The sequence below is a fragment of the Aspergillus puulaauensis genome, chromosome 6 (genome assembly GCF_016861865.1).
Source record: "Aspergillus puulaauensis MK2 DNA, chromosome 6, nearly complete sequence".
NCBI classification, from domain to species: Eukaryota; Fungi; Ascomycota; class Eurotiomycetes; order Eurotiales; family Aspergillaceae; genus Aspergillus; species Aspergillus puulaauensis.
In genome coordinates this window covers 1,434,979-1,460,985 of record NC_054862.1, presented here as the reverse complement: position 1 = coordinate 1,460,985, position 26,007 = coordinate 1,434,979, and the positions used below count along the sequence as shown (strand labels likewise).

The 26,007-nt window shown below is 34.5% G+C and overlaps 6 protein-coding genes across 6 annotated transcripts; 3 read left to right on the top strand and 3 right to left on the bottom strand.

Moving 5' to 3' along the window:
* Window positions 1-873: 873 nt before the first annotated feature.
* Window positions 874-3,875, top strand: APUU_60548A (putative cytokinesis regulator (Byr4); the record flags this gene model as incomplete). Its single annotated transcript, XM_041693800.1, has 2 exons — window positions 874-3,241; window positions 3,301-3,875. The coding sequence occupies 2 exons, from the start codon at window positions 874-876 to the stop codon at window positions 3,873-3,875; spliced, it is 2,943 nt and encodes a 980-aa protein (XP_041559694.1).
* A 2,616-nt stretch (window positions 3,876-6,491) lies between these two features.
* Window positions 6,492-8,017, top strand: APUU_60547A (integrase zinc binding domain-containing protein; the record flags this gene model as incomplete). Its single annotated transcript, XM_041693799.1, has 5 exons — window positions 6,492-6,934; window positions 7,011-7,133; window positions 7,213-7,267; window positions 7,336-7,475; window positions 7,567-8,017. 5 exons carry the CDS (start codon window positions 6,492-6,494, stop codon window positions 8,015-8,017), a joined length of 1,212 nt encoding a protein of 403 aa, XP_041559693.1.
* A 608-nt stretch (window positions 8,018-8,625) lies between these two features.
* ERD2 (endoplasmic reticulum retention protein) lies at window positions 8,626-9,527 on the bottom strand (the record flags this gene model as incomplete). The annotated part of the gene is made up of 6 exons (XM_041693798.1): window positions 8,626-8,662; window positions 8,715-8,965; window positions 9,014-9,219; window positions 9,279-9,345; window positions 9,398-9,456; window positions 9,506-9,527. The coding sequence occupies 6 exons, from the start codon at window positions 9,525-9,527 to the stop codon at window positions 8,626-8,628; spliced, it is 642 nt and encodes a 213-aa protein (XP_041559692.1).
* Window positions 9,528-10,157: 630 nt separating this feature from the next.
* On the bottom strand, window positions 10,158-11,828 carry APUU_60545S (uncharacterized protein; the record flags this gene model as incomplete). Its single annotated transcript, XM_041693797.1, has 2 exons — window positions 10,158-11,745; window positions 11,806-11,828. The coding sequence occupies 2 exons, from the start codon at window positions 11,826-11,828 to the stop codon at window positions 10,158-10,160; spliced, it is 1,611 nt and encodes a 536-aa protein (XP_041559691.1).
* Window positions 11,829-12,618: 790 nt separating this feature from the next.
* On the bottom strand, window positions 12,619-13,728 carry APUU_60544S (ribonuclease III; the record flags this gene model as incomplete). The annotated part of the gene is made up of 2 exons (XM_041693796.1): window positions 12,619-13,611; window positions 13,663-13,728. 2 exons carry the CDS (start codon window positions 13,726-13,728, stop codon window positions 12,619-12,621), a joined length of 1,059 nt encoding a protein of 352 aa, XP_041559690.1.
* Window positions 13,729-13,909: 181 nt separating this feature from the next.
* Window positions 13,910-14,422, top strand: RSM27 (mitochondrial 37S ribosomal protein mS33; the record flags this gene model as incomplete). The annotated part of the gene is made up of 4 exons (XM_041693795.1): window positions 13,910-13,948; window positions 14,019-14,227; window positions 14,280-14,329; window positions 14,394-14,422. 4 exons carry the CDS (start codon window positions 13,910-13,912, stop codon window positions 14,420-14,422), a joined length of 327 nt encoding a protein of 108 aa, XP_041559689.1.
* Between the last annotated feature and the right edge of the window lie 11,585 nt (window positions 14,423-26,007).

Here is a 26,007-nt window from a genome sequence, read left to right as displayed (position 1 = left end):
GAGATGTGACCAACGACAGGTCTTCCCAGAAATGAGACACCGCAAATCATACATCAGACACTGAGGCTGATGTGAGTGAGAGACTGAGACATCTCAATCTGATGCATCTCTAATTAGCGTGATGCATTACGAGTATTACTATTATATTACGACTGTCCGAGCAACCGGAGACTTAGTATAGAACTAGTGGATGGAACGCCGCACCTCCGCAGCATCCAATCCACACTTCATTTGGGCCTCATTAACCAAGCGAGTTTCTCTTGTCTCGCCCAGACACTGGCCTCTCACCTCACCTGATAATATCTCCTGATTTTCGCCATTCCCATATTTGACGGGATGAACATTATTTCGGCAGGCTCTTGGATGCTCGCGTAGTTGGTATCCATAAGCTCGTTTCCCTCCTCCCGAGGGAATTCCACCAGCCACCCCTGTCACGACTCACGACACGACACACGAGCTCTCGCACGATCGCGGATATATTGACTCTCGTGTCCCTCAGGTCCAACTCCCCCGTTATATATTTACCTTCGCCCTTGCCATACTATCTCGCAGTTCCTCGTGATAACCGGATAATTGGATCCGACTTCCAACTCCAGTGTCCTTTCCCTCACATCCCGATCGAGGACACAAACCGCCAATCGAACTGCCTGCCCGTCCAACAAATTGAATCTCAACACATCGCGAATCGTCCAAATTTGCATATCACCGGGATCCAACCTATCTAGCGGTAGCACGGCATGACGGTCTCACCTTATCCCAACCCCCTATCAGCACCGGAGCGTTCGATGCAAACGACTTAAATTCACGAACCTCAACTATATATTTCTTTTATGGGTCCGTGCCATATCGCAGAACACCTACAATCGAGCTACTATGGCGCCATTTACTCTTGAAGTGCCGCAGAATAGTGATGGGGCAATTGAGTGTTGGGATGACGACGGTGACCTACAATGCCACGAGGATATCCACCTTCGCGTTGCCTCGAGTGCTACGTCTGTGACAAACTCATCCATCCGTCGGTCTGGGCATCGCGACTCGATATCTTCACGCCGCTCTGCTCGTTCCGATCTCGACTCTACCGCGGGCGGAGATGAGGATTGGGAGATTCAGTTGCTGGACGATGACGAACTCGTAAACGAAGAAGCTATAGCGTCTGTCAAAAATGCTGGCATCCCGTTGCCCGCGAACATTCCCCAAAATGCCCTTGTCGGGGGCACGATTAAACGACTTGGGAAGAAAAAGACAAAGCGAGAGTTTATTGACGATTGGTCTGACGACTTGGAGCTACCAAGTTCCAATATTGCTTTAGAGTTAAAGCGATTCCATGATACCACTCTCCCCGAGGTTCTTCTGCAAGTTGGTTCTACTTCAGTAGATCATCTGAATGCCTTTCCTCCATCGTCTAGTGACAGCCTGGCACCGCAGCCACCCGCCCACACAATCTCGCGTGGCTTTCTAAACAACAATGCAAACGATACTCAGGATATCCCCACGATCAAGGCAGTCAAGCAGTGCTCTGCACAAAGACCGAGTATCATGAATGACACGAAGCTGAGCAATGGAACGGCCGCAGTGGATGACTTTGAAGATGACTTTGAACTTCCAACAGATAACCTCCTTCAGCTACGCCACCCCTCCGCAAGAAATTCTAGTCCAACTCCTGATGAAGTTGATGTCGATTGGTCCGAAGGCAGTATTGGGGTGCGGTTTGGTGGCACCGCGCGAGACCATCGGTCGAATCCAAGCTCCTCGGCTTCGATTGTCAGCCCAAGTGCCTCAAGTTACTTGACAGGTGAAAGCGACGATGAAGGGCTCGATGGACTTGTGATTCCAGAAGGACCTTTAGACTTAGGCTCACGCTTAGCTCAGCCGAGGAAAGAAAACACACCCGACGTATCTCATTGTACACCCGAGGATAAGGGTCTAGATCAATCGCGCTGCAACGACTTTTTCTCTGATCTTGAAATAAACAGCAACGAGGCGTTCATTGGGAAAAAATCCTCAATAAATCCAAATATCAAATACAGAACAGAGGCTCTTCAAAGTCCGGCTCGGCGTTCTGCAACCACGCTCACATTTACAAACGCGGCAATATCTCCAAAAACTCGCATTCCTCGCCTTTCTGGACATGATCGACAGGTTTCCACGCATCTTGAGACAGTATCGGAGAGTGGCGCTCCCTTGTCCAAGTTCCGTACCTCTCCACGCCGACCAGGCCATGTCTCTCACTCCTCCGTATCCAGTCTCCCTATAACCGGCTCAACAACAACACCATCACTTTGCTTTACATCAACCCGGCGCATAGTAGGGACCCGTATCTCAAAAGAAGCCCTAGCGGATGAACGCGGCGCTGGGAAGCAGTTACTAAAACCGAAACGCTCGATGCCGTCAATGCGGAATGCACCGCAATCAGCGACAAGCAGCTCATTCCCAAGCCCCCCTCCTCAAGGTGGCTCAAGCCGGCTAAACGCTCGGATCTTTGGTTCCATTGATCGCACTGGACTAGACGGGAAGCTGTTGGCCCGTAAATCTCAGGTGCCATTCTTGCCTGGTGGGGCATCCGAAAGACAATCCCATCATGCCAGCATTAAAAACTATCGATATTCCCGCCGTACGAGCTCCGACGGTACTACCGATACCACCAACACACAGGGCCCCGATATGCGACTGCCGCGGTCAAGCCGTCATAACGGTTTTGGGAGCAATACTAACGACACGGCCCTAGAAACACTGAGCCCAACTCCTAAGCGAACTCTTACCCGACCAGCGCATCGCCGAAACTATGGTGACGGAACTGAACTGGCTTCTTTCGATGACTTACCTACATCGACAACCACGGAGAACAGATTTGTCAAACAGCCCAGCGGACGTGGAGCTCCGCGATCCTTGAGAAACAAGTTGAGCATAAGCCAATCCACACCCCCAAAGTCAGAAGTTTCACAGCAGGCGCAGCCAAGAAATGCCCCATCCCAGCAACAATCGTCTCTTCCCCGATTTGCGCGCGATACCAATGCGTCAAGGAACGCCAGGGAACAACGTATTGCTTCTATGTCTGCAATTTCGAAACTTCGGGAGAATAATCCACTTACCCCCCTTAATTCAAACTGGAAACCCCCAAACGTCTCACGGACTCCGTCTGCAACGGGGTCCATAAGAAGCAAAAAGGGGGTATGCGGTTCAACCTCTGGATCCAGGCCGCAGTTAATCAAATCCATTGGTGCGGGTGTCCAAGAACGGAAATGTAAGCTGTTTTTTCCTATCAATGATATGCATGAACATTGTACTAATAATTCCCCCAAGCCGTGAATGGCATGCATTACAACCCCGTCTCTTACCGGTGGGAGGGCAATGAGAACCTGGTTCATGACTTTGATACTAGCGCATCTAAGTCACCGAAACCTTCACCGGCTCTGATCACCAATGTGGGGGCGATGCAAAATGTACAAGTGGTCGGCGCGATGGTTTTTGATCCGCAACGCATGTGCTGGCTCAAAATGGCACCCTCGCAGCCCGGGAAGGACGGAGTCGTTGCGGTTGAGGACGAGGACGACATATTCTCCAATCTGGCAGATTTAGAAGAGCCTGCCATCTCGGATAAAAGGCCACCAGGGACCCTAGAATATTTTGGTCCTGCAGTTAGCGGGGATGACAGGAGCGGCGAGGATTCGTCAGATGAGTGGCCCATGACGGAGGAGTTTGATGTCGGCCCGGAATTTATTCGACGCCAGCGCATGGAAGAAGAAAAGTGGAGGCGCAAGGTGGACAAATGGATGAACCATAACCATGTTGGTTTTGGAAGCAACTGGAGGTGGGCTATCCGGGATTTGGTAAGGTCCAACAACATGCTTGGGGCTCAAAAACTCAATAATGCATGACTGTTTGTTTGATTTGATTGCTTTCATTGCACCCGGGATTTGAGGTGAGACAAATGAGACCGTAATGATGATACCCATGAATTTACTGGAGCTTCTTCTATTGATTGCTGTGTTCAAGCTCTGATAATGTGGCGAGAAATTTGACTATTGCAGTGATTTTTCCTGCGTTGCAATAAATGTTATTGTTATAGGACCACATCCCTGCTTTCTTCGTGTTAGTGGAGAGTCTTACTTTGCTCGGACTGATGGAAAATAGTACAGGGATTATGATGTTAAATTCTGATCCGGCTTACTTCTGCGAGGTAAAACTGCTATCCGCGGCTAACCTTGCTACTGGTCCCTACGCCATCACAACGATCGCTAAAAACCCTGGATTCTTCGGCACGGTGGTTGTAGTTTGGGTAATCAGTATACGGTGTAAAACACGTACCGAACTCAATGGATCTGATCTTCCTTGTCCTAATGCGCCGGCTCCAGGGGCTCGCAGCTCCAGGGCTACAGGTGGCAACATTAGTGGCAGATTGCTCATTGGCACCTAGCAAGTAAGCCTAGTAGTTAACCAGGTGCTGTCGGAAGTTGTCACATAAAGCCCCCTCAACAATGGCGCGCCACGGGGATGTATTGAAAAAGGGCCTCTTCCGCGTTTAGACTCGAGGAGCTTAAGAAGACCTCCTAGCTGAGCTAGGCTGTCGGCAGCTAGGTGCAGTACGCACTGGCCTTAACTCGAGGGTTACGCCATTCATTGATAGATATTGAGGACTAGCCGTGCCGGATTGGGAGGTTGCTGACATTGTCCACTCCGTGGCCATGTAAGTAAGTTACACCACGTCGCTAAATAGAGATAGTGATCCCGATACGCCGAAAAGCCAGCACACCAATCCATAGAAATAAGCCAGTGATGACGGTGAATGTGGTTTACCATATACGCTTATTTGCCTTTACGTGGGGACCTGCAGTGCGTGAAAGCAAAATAATGCTCTATGGTGTCAAGTGAAACTGATCTAGTCAAAGGTTACCAAAAGGCACGGGGCCAGCAGTCAACCTACCTCTTGGGGATGATATTCAGAAAAAGACGCCGACTGTGCCTGCCTGGGTTATCGCAAAGGGGCAATATGTGCCCAACGAGCGTGCATGAGTTGTTGCAAGTTAGTTTCTAGTGCCATCATGGTGGCAGCCTAAGCAAAGGTGGCACAGAAAGAAGCAAAACAGCCGAGCGTATCGATGATCGAAGAACTATTGCAACAGGACTCGAGAAGATACATCCGACGAAGAGGAGAAACCGATGAGGAATTGAGAATCCCCCGAGCCGAGATATACGCGGAATATACGAAATAATTGACAATGTTTCCCTCACCTTGCGGTGCTGCGAGGATGGACCATTGGTACCGCGTGGGTGTGGTAAATCCCAGTCACATCACGGATCTTCCCTGAGCTGCTACAAGGATCCTCCATCTTTGAAGTAGCACAGAAAACCCCGGGCTATGGAGAGACGCCAGTTCCAGGCTGTATCGGACTATGCTGGTTGCTGCCACAGAGGGGGCCAATAATTACGGCCTCAACGCACAGCATTATGGTCGTTTCCAGCCTCATACGACTTCATACAATTTCGTACAGGCCCAATCAATTCATGTCGGATATGTACCAGCATTCTCAAGCGCTATATCCTCTGGGGGATTAACCAGGCGTTGAGCTGTGGAGCACTACCGGTAGGTCGATTCTTGGTTAGGGCACTGGCCTGCTGCCACTGTAGAAGGCGGACGCCAGCTTGCTCGAACGAGCAGCTCCGGGCATAGGTAGCCAATCAATGAAATGACCTGTTTCCTTCTTCATCTCCTACTCAGTGTTTCTGCGCACCCTTCCAAGCTCTGCTGCTCGAGATGCTTGATCCTGGTCAGTTTTATCAAACTTTGGTCGCTTCTGTTTTTGTTTTGCACACCTGCTGCAGCTTCTCCGGTTGCCGTATTGACTGACGCTCTTTGCAGAGCACACTATGGATTTTGATTTTGATTTTGATTTGATTTTTCTGCATCTCGTCTTGATTGTTTGCTACCAGTCTATCTCATCCTCCATCTCCTGCCTGTCGTTTGGACCTACCCCTCCTTTCCAGTCCCCTGTTATTTGTATCACATGTGAGCAGAGGCAAGAACTAGGCCTGTCAGTCCAGGAATTTCTATTTTCTTTTGTCCTCTGTATTGACGCCTACCCAGAAACTAATTGATTGCTACCTTACATCACTACTGTCCATTGGATATGCATAGCAGCAACCCCAAGAAGAGAAGGGGGGGGGGATGATGACAATCGAGTTATTGAAGATTTAGGGCATGTTCCGTTTAAATTTAATCCTGTATCCGTTCATTCGGGTCTTTATATGGTTTACGAAGCTAAAATCTTCATATCTTCTTTGTTCGAGGACATCGGGCTTGCCTCTCTCTCATCATACGGTCCCTATCTTTCCCCCAAACTTATACTCGACGCCACTTTGGCTTATAAAAGCCCCGGGAGAAGCCAAGACATACAGGCCTGTGAAAGCAGTTTCCCCTCAGGCAACGTCAGACCAAGAGTATTTCCGGGTTCGGATATTCAATTTGGCGTACAACGGCTATCGACAACGCAGCAATGAGTGGGTTCCATAGGCGCAGTAATGACGGTCATGAAGGGTACTTCTTCAACCCTCATATGTCATTACCCATCCCGGGCAGCCATGGGGAGAGCCACGATTTCGAAGCAGGCTCCTATCATTTCCCTCAACATAACTTCAGTTCATATGCATCTCATTTCAGCCTGCCCTACAGCCATACAAGCATAGCTTCTCACCATTCACCGGGAGCATCAATGCCATCAATTCCTGACCAAACGCCCCTACATCACCCATCGACGCAGTGTATGTCACAACCGCGTTATCTCCAAGGGCCTGCGTACCTCCATCTCCATGAAGCATTAGCCGAAACGGAGCTCGAGAGCCAGGACTCCAGGAATGAGGACACGATGCTTTCAGAGCCAATAACTCCCCACCTAGAAGGCTTTCCAAATGTCACAGATTTCGATAAACTTGTCAAAAGGTAAGTCAGGCGCCTAGGCACATGTTGCTATTCCACCCACGAGGTAGGAATTGGACTCATATTGAGATTTCGACAGTTATGTGGACGATTTATCTGTGAAAAAGCAAGACAAGGCTCTAATACACGCCAAAAGGGCGCGAAACATAAAAACTGTCTTGATAGACCCGAAGGATACGGCTATCGAATCAGCCCAATTTCGGTATGGCACCGCTCCCTTCCGGCCCAATTATTTTCTTTCTCGTTAGCATGGGAATTTTCAAACTAAACAGCAGTATTAGGTTTTGGGTGAAGAAAATGTTTAAACTCCAGGTAATTGGAGGTAACACCTCAGATGTCCGTAAGCCACACCAGTCTGAAGCGACACGAGAGGCCAGGCTAATAGTATTTATTGTCCCATCTAGTGCAGGCGGATGATTTGCCATGAGGGCAAGCCCGTCGCCGTTAGAGAAAAGCTGTTCAAGATACTCACAAAAGCACACCAACAATGTCAACATGGAGGTCGGGATAAAACTTCTGCTCAAGTCCGGCAAATATACTCATGGTACGTGACTGATGGCAGCTGGAGTTGATCCAGCATCTCGCGACAGAAGCAGGTCCAACTTGAACACCCGGCTGACTTCACTTCCCCAAAGGGTTCCCAAAGAGCTGATATCCCGTTTTGTGAAAATATGCCCGACTTGCCAAATCCGCCGGGGGGGCACGCGTGTGACACCCCCTAACTCAAGAAGAGGCTCGCCTCCCCTCAAAATATCCTCGCGCTCCCCAAAACTTCCCTCGCCACCAGTATCCAGGCGTCAGTCGGCCATTGCTGGGCCGGCTTCTCTGGAGAGAACCCAGATGGAGTGTTTTCACCAGCAAAACAACTGGATAGACCCGGGTCGCAAGTCTCATCGGCACGCAAGCTTGAGTATCGGGCACATGCGATCAGTTAGCGGCGGAGTACTTGGTCAGCTTCCAGGGCCGGTTTCCGCAAACTTGAATCCCTTCCATAATGACCTTCCAATGCCGTCGCTTCAGATTAATTATAACACCGGATATTCCAGTACACAGGGATCATCCACCCACCGAGATTTCTCTTGCTGACCCTTGTTTCATGAAACCCAATGCGTTTTCGCAGCAGTGGAAGGGAATTTGTGATCACAGATACAGTTCCCCATTTTTACCACACTAAAGAGGGAAGCCGGGTTCGATTTGGTCGGTATAATGCGGTGTCTTCGCGGCTTAAGAATGAACACCGATCAGCGCCGATACCTCGACGCTCAAATATCGCCATTCTAACTCCCCTATCATTATAAAACAATCTTTTCTTTTAAACGTTACCTTTACCTTTATTGTCCTAGTGTTGGGGTCTCACTTTAAGTAAAGGCTGCAATGCAAGGTGGTCAAATAATTCCCATTGATTTGAGTTCCATCATATAGTACATATAACCAGGAATAGTGCCTCTGACTGCTGTCCCCACTGACACATACCATTGGGGTGGCACACAATGACCGGCGAGGATATTATTTTCAGAAGAGTATTATCTTTCGGCTCTGCCTTTTCGAGTCAGGTCTTCTCATGCAAGATGTCGTAGCCATTAGTCTCCCGACAGGTTCCAGAAGCACAGGAAAAAAATTTTGTACGTAAAGCAAGATGCTTATACGAATGTACGTATATAACCCCTCCGGCGGACCAGGCTTTTTTTTTTTTTTTAGACGGGAAGAGAAAATTTCTTGCCTTTCATTATCCTGGCATGCAGGTCAATCATTTGGTGTGTCATATAGGAAGAGTGAAACCTACTTCGTGTAGTAAATGTAGAAAAAGTCGGAATATAACAGGGTCTGAATGACGCCCGCTACGACAGAAACGGGGTCCAAATGGCCTTCTGAAAAGTACCGGTATATCCAGTTTGGAATATAAAGGGCCCTATATAGCCCTAATGCGAATAAATAATGGGTGGTTATAGTATCCGCCTCTCCAGTGCGTTGAAGCATGAAAAGCTGGGGGAGGATTGCCACGGACTCTAGCCAAATCGAGAAAGTCCAGAGAATCTGCGAACAGTCAACATCAGCCGGGTACTAAAAAGGAAATTGACTCACCTCCGAGATACTATAGTCATGTGTGAAGAAAAGTGCGAGGATTGCGCTCGAGGCAAGCAAGTATTGCACCTTAAACGTGTCCAGGTTCGGATCATGCGTAGGTCGATAATCATTGAGCATAAGGTAAATAATGTAACCCGACGAGCCGATAAATAATATTTTAAAGGTCGTATTGTATAGCGAGTCGGTAAATGCCCAAAACAAATCTAGTGTCCTGGATTAGCTGTCTCAAGAAGGGTCATGGATTTGATGCCCTAAAACCTACCAAGATAACGAGTCACGAACACCATCAAGTACAAGGCTTGTGACTTAAAAGACAACCCTGAGCAGCTCTGAGATATATAATTAGTTTATGTGTAGCAAACTTCAAATGGGCGCACGCACGCTGGAGGACTTCATCTTCTGTAGCAGAACAAAGATTGAAGCAAGATGGGAGAAATCGGCTGTTACTTCGTCAGAGACCGCTAGTATCAACAATTTGACCGCACTCACCCAGTAACCTGAAAATATTCATCGTGCTTTATTGTGATGTTTGCTTTGAGGGCAACGACAAGTGCGCAAGAGCAGGTAATTTAGGTTGCTGTCGTTGAAGTAATGAGTACAGAGGCTGATCCGAGGGTAATTGCGTTACTCGGCAGTTGAATCGTTCATTAAATTTCGTGAAGAGTCAATTTCATTTAGGTCTGCGAAGGAGAGATAAATGTTGACACGAAGCCTCTCGGAGTTCAAGATGCGCGACCGCGAGACGGATTGGGGTGCGCCCCACATTTCGTGGACGCCGCATTTCCCAAGCTTCTGGATTTCCGACCTGGTACGTAAGGTAACTAGTTACTAGTGTAACTACGCAGGGGGCTAATGCCGGCACGACTAGTACAACTGATGCGATTTAATTTCTGATCGCATGTACAGAATTCTTGTATAGCAATAATAACAGCTTTTTATTTGAAAAGTTTCGGGTAAAGCTCTATTCCTAAGTTCATCTGGGGTTCAAAAATCAAAAGCTCACGAATACTCGATTGGACCGCATTAAGAACAAACCCGGTCCGAGCTAATTTCTACTCGAATCACGTCCAAAAGAAATTGTATGTTGGCATGAACCGGCAGGTGGTTGAAAATATTAATGTTATCAAACGGTAATGAAGTATCAAAACAATGCCCTGCCAAGTGTACCTTCAGTGTCAGTGATACAATGTAAATGTCCTTCAGCAAGTTCACTTTTCAAAGCACAAATAGAGCTCTCCCGGTCAAGCTTATTCCAATCCCTTAACCCAGCACGCTTCAGCTTTTGGCTCTCTGAAATCTGTTCGAAAAGTCGATCCCTATCGGCGTCAAGCTGAGAAAGGCGCTTTTCCGTCATACTGTCAAGCTCTAATGGATGGAGTCTACCTCCCGGAATGATGGTATTGAGACCTACAAAAAACCTGGAGTATCTTGGAGTGTGAGGGGACGAGGTACTGGAAACACTGTTATGGTGGCAGGAACGGGCGCGTTGTGGTTCGACACCAAGAGCTGCTAATTGATTGCTTCGAGGGGCAGTGGGCGTTCCATGTGACCCAGCAGGTGCAGGCCCACGGCGTATCGGCGTTGTTGTCCAACCACTGTCTTTCAGAGTTGAGTTTCCGCGGGGCCTCGTCGGGGCAGACAAAAGGGAAATGTTCGATGCGCGAGGATGCGATGCGAGGGTCTTTGGGCCATGTGGCGGTCCTGGTGGAGGTGACTTGTGGTTGCGTTTATTTGTGAATGCCTTTGGCTGACTCGGAGCATTACTCGGATATGACGCTTTGATGTGATTTGACCTACCCTGTATTCCAGGTAGTGGAGATGGCCTCGTATCGTCGTTACTGGGCAGTGACTTCCGAAACATTTGCTCCCCAGTTGGTGAGTCGATCCTGCCTTCCGGAGTGGTCAAGTTACTTTTTGTTGAGGGCGTGGAGTCATTCTGGGCTAGCAAGACTCCCCAGTCTCTAGAGCGACGACGGCCCAGGGGATGGCTGGCAGGCGGTGACCGGCTTCTATTGCCTCTTGAAGGGGTATTGTTCTTATTGTCGCTGGGAGACGACCGCCTTGAGTTGGACATAGACCCAGAGGCAGATGGTCGCTTGGTGTGGATATCATTTGGGGATTGGGACCGTCGCCTTGGCCCTAGATATCGGTTGGCAGTAGCGTCTCTACGGCCCTTATAAAAAGGGCTCCGAGCACGAGCTGTCGTCTGTGGGCGGTGATCGTCTTCGAATGATGGTCCACGTCTTAGTGGTGACCCAGATCGCGTGTGTCGACCAGCAGAAGGCGGGTGGCGCTCCTTTCTATAGTGCCCATAATCGCGGCCTCCGGCCGAAGAGTCTCTTGGCGGCCTACAAGTTGAGGTACTCTGGTTCCATCCAGCATCACGAGAACGATCTTCCCCGAAGGGAGACCTTGGCCGTCTTGAAGATGACGCAGGAGATCTGGGCCTCACATCCCGACGAGGTGAGAATCGCCGTGGGACGTACGTCTTCGAATACGAACCAACACCAGTATCCTTGTTATACAGCTGCGGACTTCGTGAACGACGCCTATATGGAGGCGGTGAACGGGTCCTCGGGCGAGTATATGGCCGTCCAGTAGATGGCGCCCATGTATCGGCAACAAGGCGATTAGGGGGCGAGCGTATCCGGGGGGGAGACCTGCTGCGACGAGTATATCCTCGAGAGCTTCCTGGGCGATAACTCTCTCCACCACGGTGATCATCAAATCTGTAGCAAACATAATGTTCAGCACATGGGATATAAGAACCGCGAAGTAGGCAAACAAACCTCCTTGTACGCTCCCAATCCATCTGTGGCGTTCGTGTCGATTTGAAGGAAAGAGAAGCGGCTTCGGCACCTAACTGGGGATGTTCGAGTAATCGAGTTGGCCAGGTCGAGCGCTAAATATGCCACACGGGTTTCCAAATGCCGACCCACTTACAGAGTAGTACGTACAGCACCACGTACTCTGTATGTGTAGAGCAGTATACCCTCCGATGTCCGAGCCGTTGCTCCCCTCAGCTGTCTCGAAAAATCATCAAATTACGAGGTTTTGGTTAGGCTCGTTTTCCAGCCACTGGTAGTTCGTTAATAGTTAGGTGTGGCAACAATGCTGAATCATCCGTGCCAGAACGGACTGCAGGTATAGTACGTACTCTCCACTGTATTCAAAGTACACAGCAAAAAAGCTTAAATGGATTTGGACAATACTATCTACCTCAGTACATAGTACCATCGACCGTCGTCCAGCCATCCTGCACTGGCCCTGCCCAGCAAAAGAAAAGACACATCGAGGCTGCCCGGAAACTGTTTGGTCTGTTTGGTTATTCATCTAGGTAATGGATGCCCATATAGTTACCTCGGTACCTTGCCTAATCTAGTGCGATGCGACGCGCCCCGGCCAAGTACCCCAGGTACTGGATTAACCCGGAGCCTTTAACCGACGTTATGTTTCTCTCCATATATTAACAAATAAAATTAATCCGTAGTACTGTTCTTTTCCCACGATCCAGCTCTCAGACTTACAACAAAATATGGCCAGTACATATCTATCTATGCTCGTACGACGACGAGGGGTGATCGTCCGTCAAAATGTAAATCCTACGGCCTGCCTGTCCCATGCATGAGCTTGGATGCGACAATATCCTTGATTAAACAGCCATTTTCTAGGGCCTGTTGAGCTGCCTTATTCCCAGCAATTGTTTTGTTCGACCCCTGGCCAGATCCAAGGTGTTTGTTGGTCCATCCCCAACCCGTGAGGTAAACACCGATAAAAAAGGTTTGCATACCTCCTTCGTGCTGTAGCGGCTTCCTTTCATCAATGTATTTCAGTTTGACGCCTTTTCCCATTATTTTTTTGGCGAGATCTTCCTTGGCCTGCGAGTGTGCATGCGATTCCTCAATGGTTGCAAGTTTGGAGGACCATAATTGTGAGAGCCATTTTTCAGCAATATCATATCCATTAGGATGTGATAGTACAACAGCAGCCACGTAGGCCTCGAAGATATCGCCTTTCGTTTTGGTCCACCGCTTCGGCTGGCTTGAATAATCATGTGGAACTGAAGCTCTTTGGTCAATCCCATACTCTGTAGTATATTCGGCCAGAGTCTCATTCTTTACCAGAAGCTCCCTAATCTGTGAAATCCGGCCAGATGGTATCTGCTGGAATTTGTTCCAGATGAGTTTTGTAGCTATGAGCTCTATATATGCGTCGCCAAGGACTTCAAGCCTATCATAACTTATTTTTGGATCTTTGCTCACTCCCGGGTGTGTAAAAACCGCTCTTTCAAGTTTCTCGTCAATAATTCGGGGCAATGGGGGCAGGCTAGAGCTTGATGATAAACTTGTCGGTATATCGCGATCATGACAGAGATTTGTAGTTGGTTTGTTGGGAGTAGACGCATGCCGTAGAGCTTGACTAAAGTCATTGGCGGCTTTCAAAATGTCCGAGCTGGGATTAGCGACACTATCTTCAGATGTTGCGGTAATTTTGTCGATTATATTGAAAATTATTTGTACATCGTTGTCAAAATCTGTGTCTGATAGAAATCCCTGCAGAGGAGCCGTATTGGAACTATGAAGAAGATGGTTTTTCTAGTCCAAAGTCAGCACTGGCGGTTGTCTCATTTTTGGGGGTGTGTTAACCTTCGCCCTTGTCAGTACTGAATCACCATGATGCGATGAAAAGACTGACTTGCGCTTCTTATCCATAATAATTGGTAAGACAGGGTAGGGTGCAGCTGCTGAATCAGAATGTTTCCCTAAAAGTGAGCTCGGCAAGTCAGTGTGATGACATCACGTGAGCTTCAGATAACAGCCCTTGTCTATCTGTTCCTGAGATCTAATAATTAGCAACTTCGCTGAACCACGAATTAATCATCTTTACCCCAAGATGGCGGGGCAGTGCAGCCGGTTATTGGACCTAGCAAAGGTATCTTGTGGCCGTATTCCTGTCTTTTTATATCATTACAGTTTTTGAATCTAACGGGTTAATGAAACAGGTTCAATGCCGAGTGTTTTCCTTGAACTTCAATCCGGATGGGCTACGGCTTGGCAACAAGGTTTTGCGACAGAGACTACGAGGTCCAGCGTTGACATCATGGTATCCGAAGAAAGTTGTCTCTTTCCGAGATCTACGAACAACATGCAACTCGCTGGGTCTGACGACTTTTGACGAGGCCGAAGACGACAGAGAAGAGGCTATCCAGATGTGAGTCTATTCTGGTCCGGTGAAGGTACACTCTACTTACATTTTAAATCAGTGCGAAATTGAGAGGGAAGGGAAGACCGAAAAAGAAACGAACTGCTGCAGGTAAAGCCGTCACTTTTCTATCTTGCCAATTTCTCTCTTTTAATAATACTAACTGTCTTTTTAGAGTCCCGAAGTGCCAAGAAAAAGAAATAAGCTTTTGGTTTATTTTATTACTTCTTTTCTGTTTTCTGTATAATAGGCCGTGGCCAGTGTCATTAATAGTAACTTTATATTATGTTGAGTATTTGTGGTGTTTATCTCGAATTGACGACTTCGGTGGAGGGATAGTGTAAGACCCTCCGCAAAATTGCGGGCTTACACACCGGCGTGGTTAGAAAAAACATCGGCATAGTTACAGAATTAATCCGAAATTATTGCCACATCTAAAATTATTTTAATTCTACAGATTCAAACCACGATAAGCTATAATTTTAATATAAAAAAAAACTCCCTAATCTAATCTCCTTAATTCCCCTAATCTTTTAACCACCCTAAGCCCCCTAATCACCCTAACTACCTAACCACCCTAGGCTTACACACTGGTGTTGTAGCAAGTTGACGTTTCGATATGTCATGAATTAGTAAAATTAGTTAAGGAACTAAGTGAGGAACTAGAATAAAGCCACAGAAGACGGGAACCATATAGTAGATTATAAAGACTAATAATATAGACTATCTAGAAGAATAGTATTACTAATAACGCGGGATTTAATGTCGCGATACTGACCAGTTATCGCCTATTAACATATACTAAAGACCTCCTGCTGTTTGTTATATTTATATACTAATAGGTTTATATTATTCTAACTAAATAGTTTTAGCTCTACTTCTTAGATTCTATTATTTAGTTAAATTAATACTTTATTAATTTATTAAGATTATTATCTTATAATAGTAGTAGTATATCCTATTAATTAAGAATATCTAAAAATTATTATTACTAAATCTTAAAAGCTTTAATTATTTAAATATTATATTTATTAAAGTATTTTATTAAATATTATATTAAGATTTTAATTAATAATTTTTATTAAAGCTTATTCTACTTAGTAAAGCTTTACTACTAACGTAATTCCTGGTCGGTTTGTGTATCCCGGTCGGTTCGTGCTTACCCCCCTAAAATCTATGCTTGATCAACTTTAAAGCACTATATAATAACTAAAAGTAATTTAAATTAAATAAACTAAATCTATTTATGATTTAGGTATCTTATTCTAGTATGCCCTTTAATATTATATTTAGAATATATTAGTGGGGCTTGTTTAAGTATAGTTAAAGTTAGAAGAGTACTTCTACTAGTACTATCCCTCTTTATCTCTAATTACTTATTTCTTAATAAAATTAGATCTCTAGCTTCTTAAAATAAAAGATCTTCTGTAGGAGTTATTTAGTATTTAAAATAATCTTTTTTCTATCTATTACTCTTAATAGCTGCGCGGAGAGTATAGTTTTTATTTACTAGTAAGCTAGTATTATAAATAGCTTACTTATAGCTTTTTATAAATTTATCTAGCGCTTATTTTAAGAGAGATATAGGATTTCTAGACCTATTTTTAAGAAGCTTCTTAACTAAAGAAGCTTTTTAATATACTTAACAGACTGTATAAGATATATAAAGCTAGAAAAAAGAGATTAAACTACTTCCTTTATTAAAAAAGGGGGTTTTAACTACTATACTTAAGCTTAACTTATCTAGTACTGTATAAGGATTAAAGAGAACTATCTTAGTTACTCTAAATCTATTTTTAATATTCTTTATAGTAAAGACCTCTTTATAAGCTGCTGGATAAGTCTTTAAGAAATCTAGTTTATTAATATAGTTATATCTTAGGTATTCTTTCTACTTAATAAGCTTGCTATAAGCTCTTTTTAAAGGGCTAAAATAACTAATATCTAGAGGTTATAGAAGGTGAGATAAATAAGCAGGTATATAAATTAATATAATATTATTTTCCTTATATATTATATTAAATTCAGGTGTTAGGTAGCTTCTATAGCTATTTAGAATAAAAAATTAATATCTCTCTCTTATATAACTATTTATAGCTAGAATAAAGACTTTTTAAAGCTAATATAGACTGATTATATTTATAGTCTATTTATTAGTACTTATTTTAATTCTTTAATTTTCTAAGATTACTGCTTTATTAAACTATCTCTTAATATAAATCTTTTTCTTAAAGATAATGGTGGAGGATATTAACTATCCTCTTAAATTAATATATTTAATAGTTATAACTTATTCCTGATTCCCTAGCTGTATAAGCTATAGTTTGCTAGGTATTTCTACTTTAAAAACTATCTTTATTATTATAATAAGTCCTATAGTAAATCTAGTTTTATTAAAGTTATAGATATCTTTATCTATAATACTATACTAATCTTTAGTCTTCTGTAATTTATTAAAAAAAGTATTAATAATCTTTAGATCTTTATATAGTGCTCTTTAGTAATTAATCTTTCTAGTAAATCTACTTTTTATCTCCGGGTAATATTTAGTAAACTCTATTATCTAGTTCTTTTCTACTAGCTTAAGGGAGGTGGCGGAATCAGTACCTAGAATAATATTAGCTATCTCTTATATTTAGAAGTGCCTTAGAATAGTACTATATATATTAAGTAATACTATCTATATTATTAATATATCCTTTTATCTCTTAGATAGCCTACTCGTGTGGTTATAGAGTTCTAATTAAGATTAAAGTCTCTTTAATTAATTATATAGGATTTAAGGAGGTAGATTATAAATTAATATAACTTAATAAGTATTTAAGATTTTTTAATTTTTTAAATTATTAATAGTATATTAAAGTCTGCCTTCTTACTTAATTAATTCTTACTTTGTTTTACATGCTTTTCGTGGTATAGTGGCTAGTTGAAGTTAGTAGGTGGTTAACACGTTTGATTTTTTGGAGTTACACGAACCGACCGGGATACACGAACTGACCAGGAATTACGTTAACTAAAGATAATATTAATAAATAAAATTATTAACTATCTATTTTTTTTATTCTTAATATTATTAAGTTTATTAAGTAATTATTTAAAGTTATATTTAAATAAGCTTATTTATTAATTAAATATTTATTATTAATTTACTAGTTATTTTATTAGATAATTTACTAGTTAAAGTATTTATTTATTTTTTTATTTATTATTTATTATTATTTTTCTTATATTATTAAAAACTATTTTATATTCTATTAATTAAGTATTAGAATATTTTATTATTTATAAAATTATTAAGAAGTTCTATTATTTAATTAAGTACTTTAAAATTAATAATTCAGATACTTTTTTTATTAGATAATAAATAACTAAATTTTTAAAATTAATATTATTAAGCCTGTTCTATCTTTTAGTAGTTAATCTTATTTAAATTTAATAAGTTATTTTATTTTACTTATTATTAATAAAAAATTCTATTAAAAAATTCTCTATCTTTTTTATTATTATTTTTTTTTTAGATTTTTTTATTATGTTTTTTATTATATATTTAATGTAAAACGACTTGGTGGTCGATATCTTGATGATTTGTATGAAGGAGGTAAAATTGTTGCTATATAAGAACTAGCGAGGAATCAGTAGAGTAGAAGACTGCTGTATCAGAATAACTATCTAACCAGGACTAGACCGGAACAGGAATAGTATTAAATTAAGATAGGAGATCTCTTAAATATAATATATGGAAAATACAGAAAAAAATAATATCCTTATTATTAAATTAATAGAAAGAAAAGTATAGAATTAGATAAAATAATAAAATAAAAAGAATAATAATTAATAGTTTTTATACTTAATAATTAAATCTTTATAACTTTATAGTCTATCAGGCTAATCTAACTACTAGTTATTATAAGATCTATAGCCAGCCTAGTATATAAAATATTATAAATATTAAATATAGTTTCAGTCTTTATATATATAGTATTTATTAGTAATTTATTTAATTTTATAATAATTAGAATTATTAGAGAAATATTTATCTTTAATAATATTAGATTTTATAAGTTAATAAAGATAAGAATTACTAAGAAGCTTTTTATACTTTATAAGTTTAAATTAAGTAATAAAGAATACAGGATATACTTTAAAATTAAGGGAAAGTTTAACTTTATATATTAGATATTTAATATATTTAATAACTTTATACAGGCTATTAAATTATTTACTAAGCTTCTTACTTAGATAACTAGATAGTTAGTAGCTATAGTATAAATATATATAGACTTAATTATTAAATTTAAATTTAATAAATAAATAGTCTTTATTATAGATATATTTTATATAAATAATAATAAAGTTTAATACTTTTTTTATATTAAGATAAAAGATAAAGTTCTACTTAAATATTATTTTTAATAATTACCAGAATTAATAAATATTAATTTTAAAGAGTAATTTATAAAGTATTTAACCAGTAGAAGTACTAAATAAAGAATTAATTATAAATATAATTTATAATAACTAGTTAATCTAATACAGGTCTTTAGTATAACTATAATAAAGTATAATTTCAATAATTTATATTATATATTTAGACTAGCTATTAGTTTATAGATAAAATATAATAAAGTAGTATTACTTAATATCTAAAATAAAGATTATATCTTTCTAGAAGATAAATATAAAGTATATATTATAGTTAAAAATAAATATTTATAAAATACTCTAGTTATAGTATTAGAAGAATTTAATAAAAATAAATTCTTATTATTTAGTAGTCTATTTTATATTACTAGAAAATAAACTAATATATTTAATAAATTTATTAACTATAATAAGTAGAGTATTAAATTTATATTAAGTATAGTATTTAGAATAAATAGTAGATAAATAAATAATAAAATCTATTATAATAGTATTAAAAAATACTAGTATAAATATTATTAATTAAAGACTTTTATATAATTTATATTAGTAAGGATTATTAGCACAGTATATTAGATATTATTAAATATATAAATATAAATAATATCTTTCTTAATATAAAGTAAAATCTTATATAATATATAAATATTATTTAAGATCCTAATAATTATATTTATTATAAATTATTTTAAATAGTTCCTTATATATAGTTCTAGATAAGAATAACTATTAGTCTTTAATAATATTAGAGTTAGTAATTTATTATTTTAGTATATAGAATAAACTATCTTATTTTAAATAAAATAACTTTATATTAGGGTCTTAATAGAGTATTTCTAGAATAAGCTTAGTATAAAAGTCTTTAGTATATTTTTAAATGATATATCATTTAAAGTTATAGCTAAACTTAATTAATAAGCTAATATAGTAAGCTTTAATATTAAGTAAATAATTAAGATTAATATCTTACTTAGTAGTAGTATTTATATATTTAATAAATAAATAAAATAGGGTATTAGTAATAATATTCTTTTTTTTAGATTTATAAAAGATTTTAAGACAGAACTACTAAATATATTAGAATACTTATACTAGATATAGATTTAGCTTTTCTAGAGATATAATATTTATAGAGATATACTTTATAATACTAGTAATTAAAATATAATTAGTATATATAATAATAATATAATTTAAGACTTTAATAAGATATCTAGCTTTTTATAATACTTAAACTAGATATAAGACTTCTAGTTTAGTAGGCTAGTATTAAGATTTAATTAATATTAGATAGTAAGAAAGAAATATAATTAATTTAACTTATATTTATAGAGATAGATATAAAGATTTATAATAATAGTTATATTTAATATAAAAGAGTATAACTTTTATTAACTTATGCGAAGTATTAAGATTAAGATAGAGTTTTTAATTATAGTTAAAATAAATTAAAAATAAAGACTTAGTAAACTAAAATTAAAGATATTTAAATACTTTTTTTTTTAGTTTAGATAGATTTAATAACTTAAGTATATAAAGTATATTCTTAATATATATATTTAATATTAGTACTATTATACAGTAATTTAGTTTTATATTTTTATAGAGACTTAGTATACTTAGTATAGTTTTTAATATAATAATAGAATTAACTAGTTAGACCTAAATAGATTTCTAGATTCTAAAAAGTAGTGGAGAAGATAAGATTATAAATAATATAGATTTTATCTTTAAAAGTAATAAAGTCTAAAGTATTAACTTATCATTTAAAAAGTTTTACTAAGGAGAAACTAATATAGGCTTTTAATAATTTAAGCTTAATATTTATATTTTATAACTTTTAGAATACCAGCTTAAGATATATAAGGTAATTATTAAGGATTTTAAAAATAATAATAAGATTATTAATATATATATAGTAGAATTTACAGAATTTCTTTAAATTTAAATCTATTTAATACTAGATATAGAGGATAGAATTTATAAATCTTATAATTATAATATAAAATACTTTCTAGCTATAATATATTATAATAGTAAGATAATTATAATATTTATATTTAATAGACTATTAGTAAAAGAATTAATAGATATTAATAATAGTAATAAAAAGATATTCTTAAACTATTTAAATAATTTTATTTTAAATAGATATAAGATATAAATTAGATATAGACTCTTTATTTATTTTTTATAGATTAATAATAATATAATTCTTTTTAATAATTTTATTATCTTTTTAAATAATAAATATAGGATAACCAGAAGATATATAATTTTATATAATAAATATTTTATTTTAGATATATAAAGATTTAAAGATTTTATTAATTTTAATATAATTTTTAGAATTAATATAGTAAATATAGGATTTTTAAAGATAATTTTTTTAATTATTTTTTAATAGTATTTTTATCTACTAGTCTTTAGGAATATTAACTTATCTAATTATATTTAGTATATCCTAGATATTAAAATAACTAATAAGCTCTTTAAAATAATAAATAATATAAAGATCTCTACTATAAATAATAATATTATTAAATAAAATAATAATATTATTATAATTTTAAATCTTAATAATTTTAGGCTTATTATTTATTTTAGATTTAGATATATCTTTCTTAGTAAGAATATAGTTTATATATATAAAAATATCTTTAATATATTAATAGTAAATAAAGATAGGTTTTATATAAGTAGTATAATATTTATCTAATAAATTACTATAATTATAAGCTAGATCTTTAGTAATAATAAAAATATAATATATAGTAATATATTTAAAGTTAGATATAGATCTTAAACAGATATATTATATAATAACTACAGGTTTATTTAAATTATTAATAGTTTTAATGAATAAGAAGTTATAATCTATAAGATAAGTATAAATAGTAAATTAATTTAATTTTAATTTAAATATAGATAGATATTTTATAGATTTAAAAATAAAGTTTTTTTTTTTAAGTAAAGTAGTATAAAGCTTTATAAAGATTTATATTTTTAAATAAATAAATAATATAACCTATTTTTAAGATACTACTATAATATTCTTAATATAATAAAGTTAAGTAATATAGGTAATTAAAAAAAAGATATTTTAATAAAAACTAATTAAGGCTTTAAAATACTTAAAATTAAATATAAATTTTTTACAGGTAAGTACTTTAGTTCTAATAAATAATTTAAATTAAAGCTAGTTAATAATATATACTTAGATATTAATTTTTATATATTCTCCAGAGATACTAGATATAATATCTAGAATAAATAATAAAAATATAGTAACTTTATTTATCTTAATTTTTAACTTAATATTTTTTATTATAATTAGTTTATTTATTTTATTAAATTAGATATTATATATTTTATTAGTAAACTTAAAATTAATAATAAACTAAGAATAGCTAGTATTAAGATAGATATTATAATATTATATAATATTATTTAATCTAACTTAAGTAGTATAGCTATAGTAGATCTTTAGAAGTTTATAATTTTTATTATTTATATTCTGTATATATTAGTTAGACTTAATAACTTTAATAATATAAGTATATCTAATAAAGATAGTATTAATAGGTATTTTATTTTAGTATAATAAATATTTATATAAGATATTCTTTAATTTAAAGAGTTTCTTATAATACTAGTAGGTAATAATAGTAGATTTAGATTTAATACTAGTATTATATACTTTAATATAATAAGTATCTTAGGTATTAGAATATTTAGATTTAATAAATCTATAAGAAATAGGCTTAGTAAAGTAGATATCTAATTAATTTAAAGTATTATTTATTTAACTATTAGTAGGATTATAGAGATTAATCTAAGCTTTAGATTTATTTTCTACTAAGATAGAAGTAGATTAAGTATTAGATTTAGGTATAATAATAAACTTAGGATTTATATAGTTTTTAGTAGTATAAGTATAAATACTATTTTAATTTTAGTTTTAGTAAGTATTCTAGAATTAATATTTATTAGAATAAAAGCTTCTATAATTATTATTATAGTAGTTATAGAATAATAAGTTTAGTTATTAATTATAATTTTAATTTAACTAGAAATAGCCTATCTATCTTTATAAGTAATTATTTAAATAGTTCTAGTTTAATAACTAGTTCTGTTAACTACTACAGGGTTACTAGCAATTTTAACTATATTCCTAGAAGATATATTAAGCTTAATAACTATATATTAGTATATTTTAGTAGATAGTAGAGAAGATAAAGTTTAACTAGAATTATAGCTACTACTAAAAGTATAGATTTAGATTCTAGTAGTATAGTAAACTTCTATAAAAATTAGTATTAATATAACTTAAAAAAAGAGTAAAGTTAGTTTTAGATCTAGAAATATAATTATTATTAGTATTTTAATTAGTATTATATTTAGTCTTATTTTAATAGATAGTAATATTTTATTAGAAATATTATTTTTCTTTAAGTTTTTTAAGAAATTAGGCTATATTTATAGTAGGTTTAGATATAGATATATTTTATTAAAAACTAAATTTAAGATAATTCTAAATTATAAATATCTAATTAAAAGAAATATTAATTTCTGTAGTATAATAATAATAAATAATTTTTTTAATAAAGCTTTATAAAGTTTTACTAGTATAAATATTTTTATATTTATAAATAATATTAGTTAACTTATAAAGTATAGCTTAGAGATTAAGTTTAAATTAATAAAATAAAGTAGTAAGCTAGCTAGCTTTAAAAAAAATAATATATAAAACTATCTTCTTAAGCTTAGTAAACTATATAATAAACTAATTTAATATAATATTATAAAAATAGACTTAAATATTTACTTTTACTAGATCTTTATCTTTATAAATAATAATATCTTATATATAGTTAATAAATATATTTATATTCTTATAGTATATAGTATTACTAGCTTATTTAATAGTAATATTATCTTTTATATTAGACTAGAAGTAGCTAATTTCTTTAGTTTTTTAATAACTAGTAAATCTATTATTATTACCATTATTATTATTAGTATTATTATTATTATATAAAAGATTATTTCTATATCTATTACTATAATTAGAGCTATTAGAATTATTAGAATTATAATTATTAGATAGATCTAGATTTTAATAATTATTAGCTTATTATTCTTATATATATTTAGTATATTTAGCAAGCTCTTAATCTATATATTATTATTATTAATAGTTAAGTTATTCCTAGAATTAAGTAAAGTAATAGTCAGTACTTTCTTAGTTCTATAGTAATAGTTAGTAGAGATTATTTAGGCTAGATTTAGCTCTAGATTTAGATCTAGTTTTATAAGAATACTAAGTATTACTTAAGCTAGTATATAATAGATTTATATTAAAATAATTATTAAAATAGAAATTAAAGTTATAGGATTATTTCCTATAATACTTAAAGATTAGGTTTTAAGAAAGTAGTAGGTTTTAACTAAGATTAAAATATAATATAGATTTAGTAAATATAGATTTAGTAAAGACAGGCTTAGTAAGTATAGATTTAATTATAATTTAATTAATAGCTTTATTAGTAGTATTAGATATAATATTTAGTATAGAAACTTTAATAATTAATTACTTAATACTAGAAATAGGAGATTTAGCTTTAAATAATTTAAAAGTTAGATATTTTACTACTTTTATAATATATTTAATTAGAACTCTAATAGTAGATACTAAGACTTAATAAATAGTAGATAGTAAGTTTAATAAATCTTTAAAAAAATACTTTAATTAAAGAATAGTAGATTTAAATAATTTAATATTTATAAATTTAAGTAAAGATTATTAATAAACTAATATTTTATTTTTCTTATAAGATATTATTAATAAGCTTAATATACTTTATAAATATAAGTATTCTAATAATCTTTTAGGATTAGTATAATTAATTTTAGTTAATAGGTTTTTAGTAATTTATAAAAAATAATTAAATAATTTAATAAGATTTAATATTTCTAAAAGCTTTACTAGCTTAATAATAGCTTAATTTAATAAAGATTTTAAGATTTCTTAATTAAGAGGAAAAGTAATATTTTAACTAGATTTTAGAGAAGAATAGTAGAGAATAAGATATTTAATTAAATATAAAATAATTTTATTAAAATTAGATATTTCTTCAGATAGTAAAATAGAATAAAAATATAATAATTAATAAATAAATTTAATAATATATTAATTTAGTTAAATAGATATTAATTTTAATAATATAGATTAGTTTTTAAGTAAGAATAATAAAAATAAATAAATATTTAATAAATCTTAATAGAAGAAGTAGGGAATTAATAAAATTTAATAAATTAGAGATAGTATAAAAAGAGTTAGAGATTAGATTTAATAATTAATAAAGAATATTATAATTAGAAGAGTAGAAAATACTATATACTAATATATTAATATATTAATTAGTATAAAATAATAAATTTAGATTTACTAAATTATTTTTAATATAGAAAAAAAATATACTTAAATTAAAGTAATATCTAGATCTTTCCTGGATATACTACTACTTATAAAATAACTTAGTAATTAATATCTTAATAATTTATATAAAAAAGGTAAAATTATTATTATATAAGAATTAATAAGGAATTAGTAGAGTAGAAGACTACTATATCAGAATAACTATCTAGCCGGGACTAGACCGGAACAAAGTTTTTTATAATTATACTTAACTTTTAAATAATTCTCTAATTATACTAGTTCTACTAAATTTAATTTTATAAATAACTTTAGTAGTCTATATAATAATAGTTAGTATAAAAATCATTATATTTTATTTATTATTACTATTAAATTACTTATTATTTTTAATAAGTTATATAAGAAAGTTACTATTATAGTAATATAAGATTCTATTTTTTTAATAAAATATAAAAATTAATACTATTCTAGAGATCTAATATTTAGAGATTTTAATAATAATTATTAAAGTTATAATAATTATAATTAAGTCTTTACTTTCTCTAATAATAATATAAATTAAAACTAGTTTTAGTAAGTTTTTATAATATAGTCTAAATCTACTTTAATAGATATATTATTTATTCTATAATAAACTAATATTTATATTAATTAGCTTAAAGCCTATATTATTAAAGTTTAATCTTAATCTTAATATTAAACTAGTATATAGTAAGCTAACTCTACTAATAATAAAAAATCTTAAATATTTAAAGATTTTTTAATTAATAGCTATTTTATTAATCCTAATACTACTATTAGCTATATAGATAATTAAAAAATAAATAAAATTAGTTTCTTCTAGCTTAATATAATTAATAATATTTTAGTTAAATAATAATATAATTCTATATACTATAAAAATATAAATATATTTATAAATTAT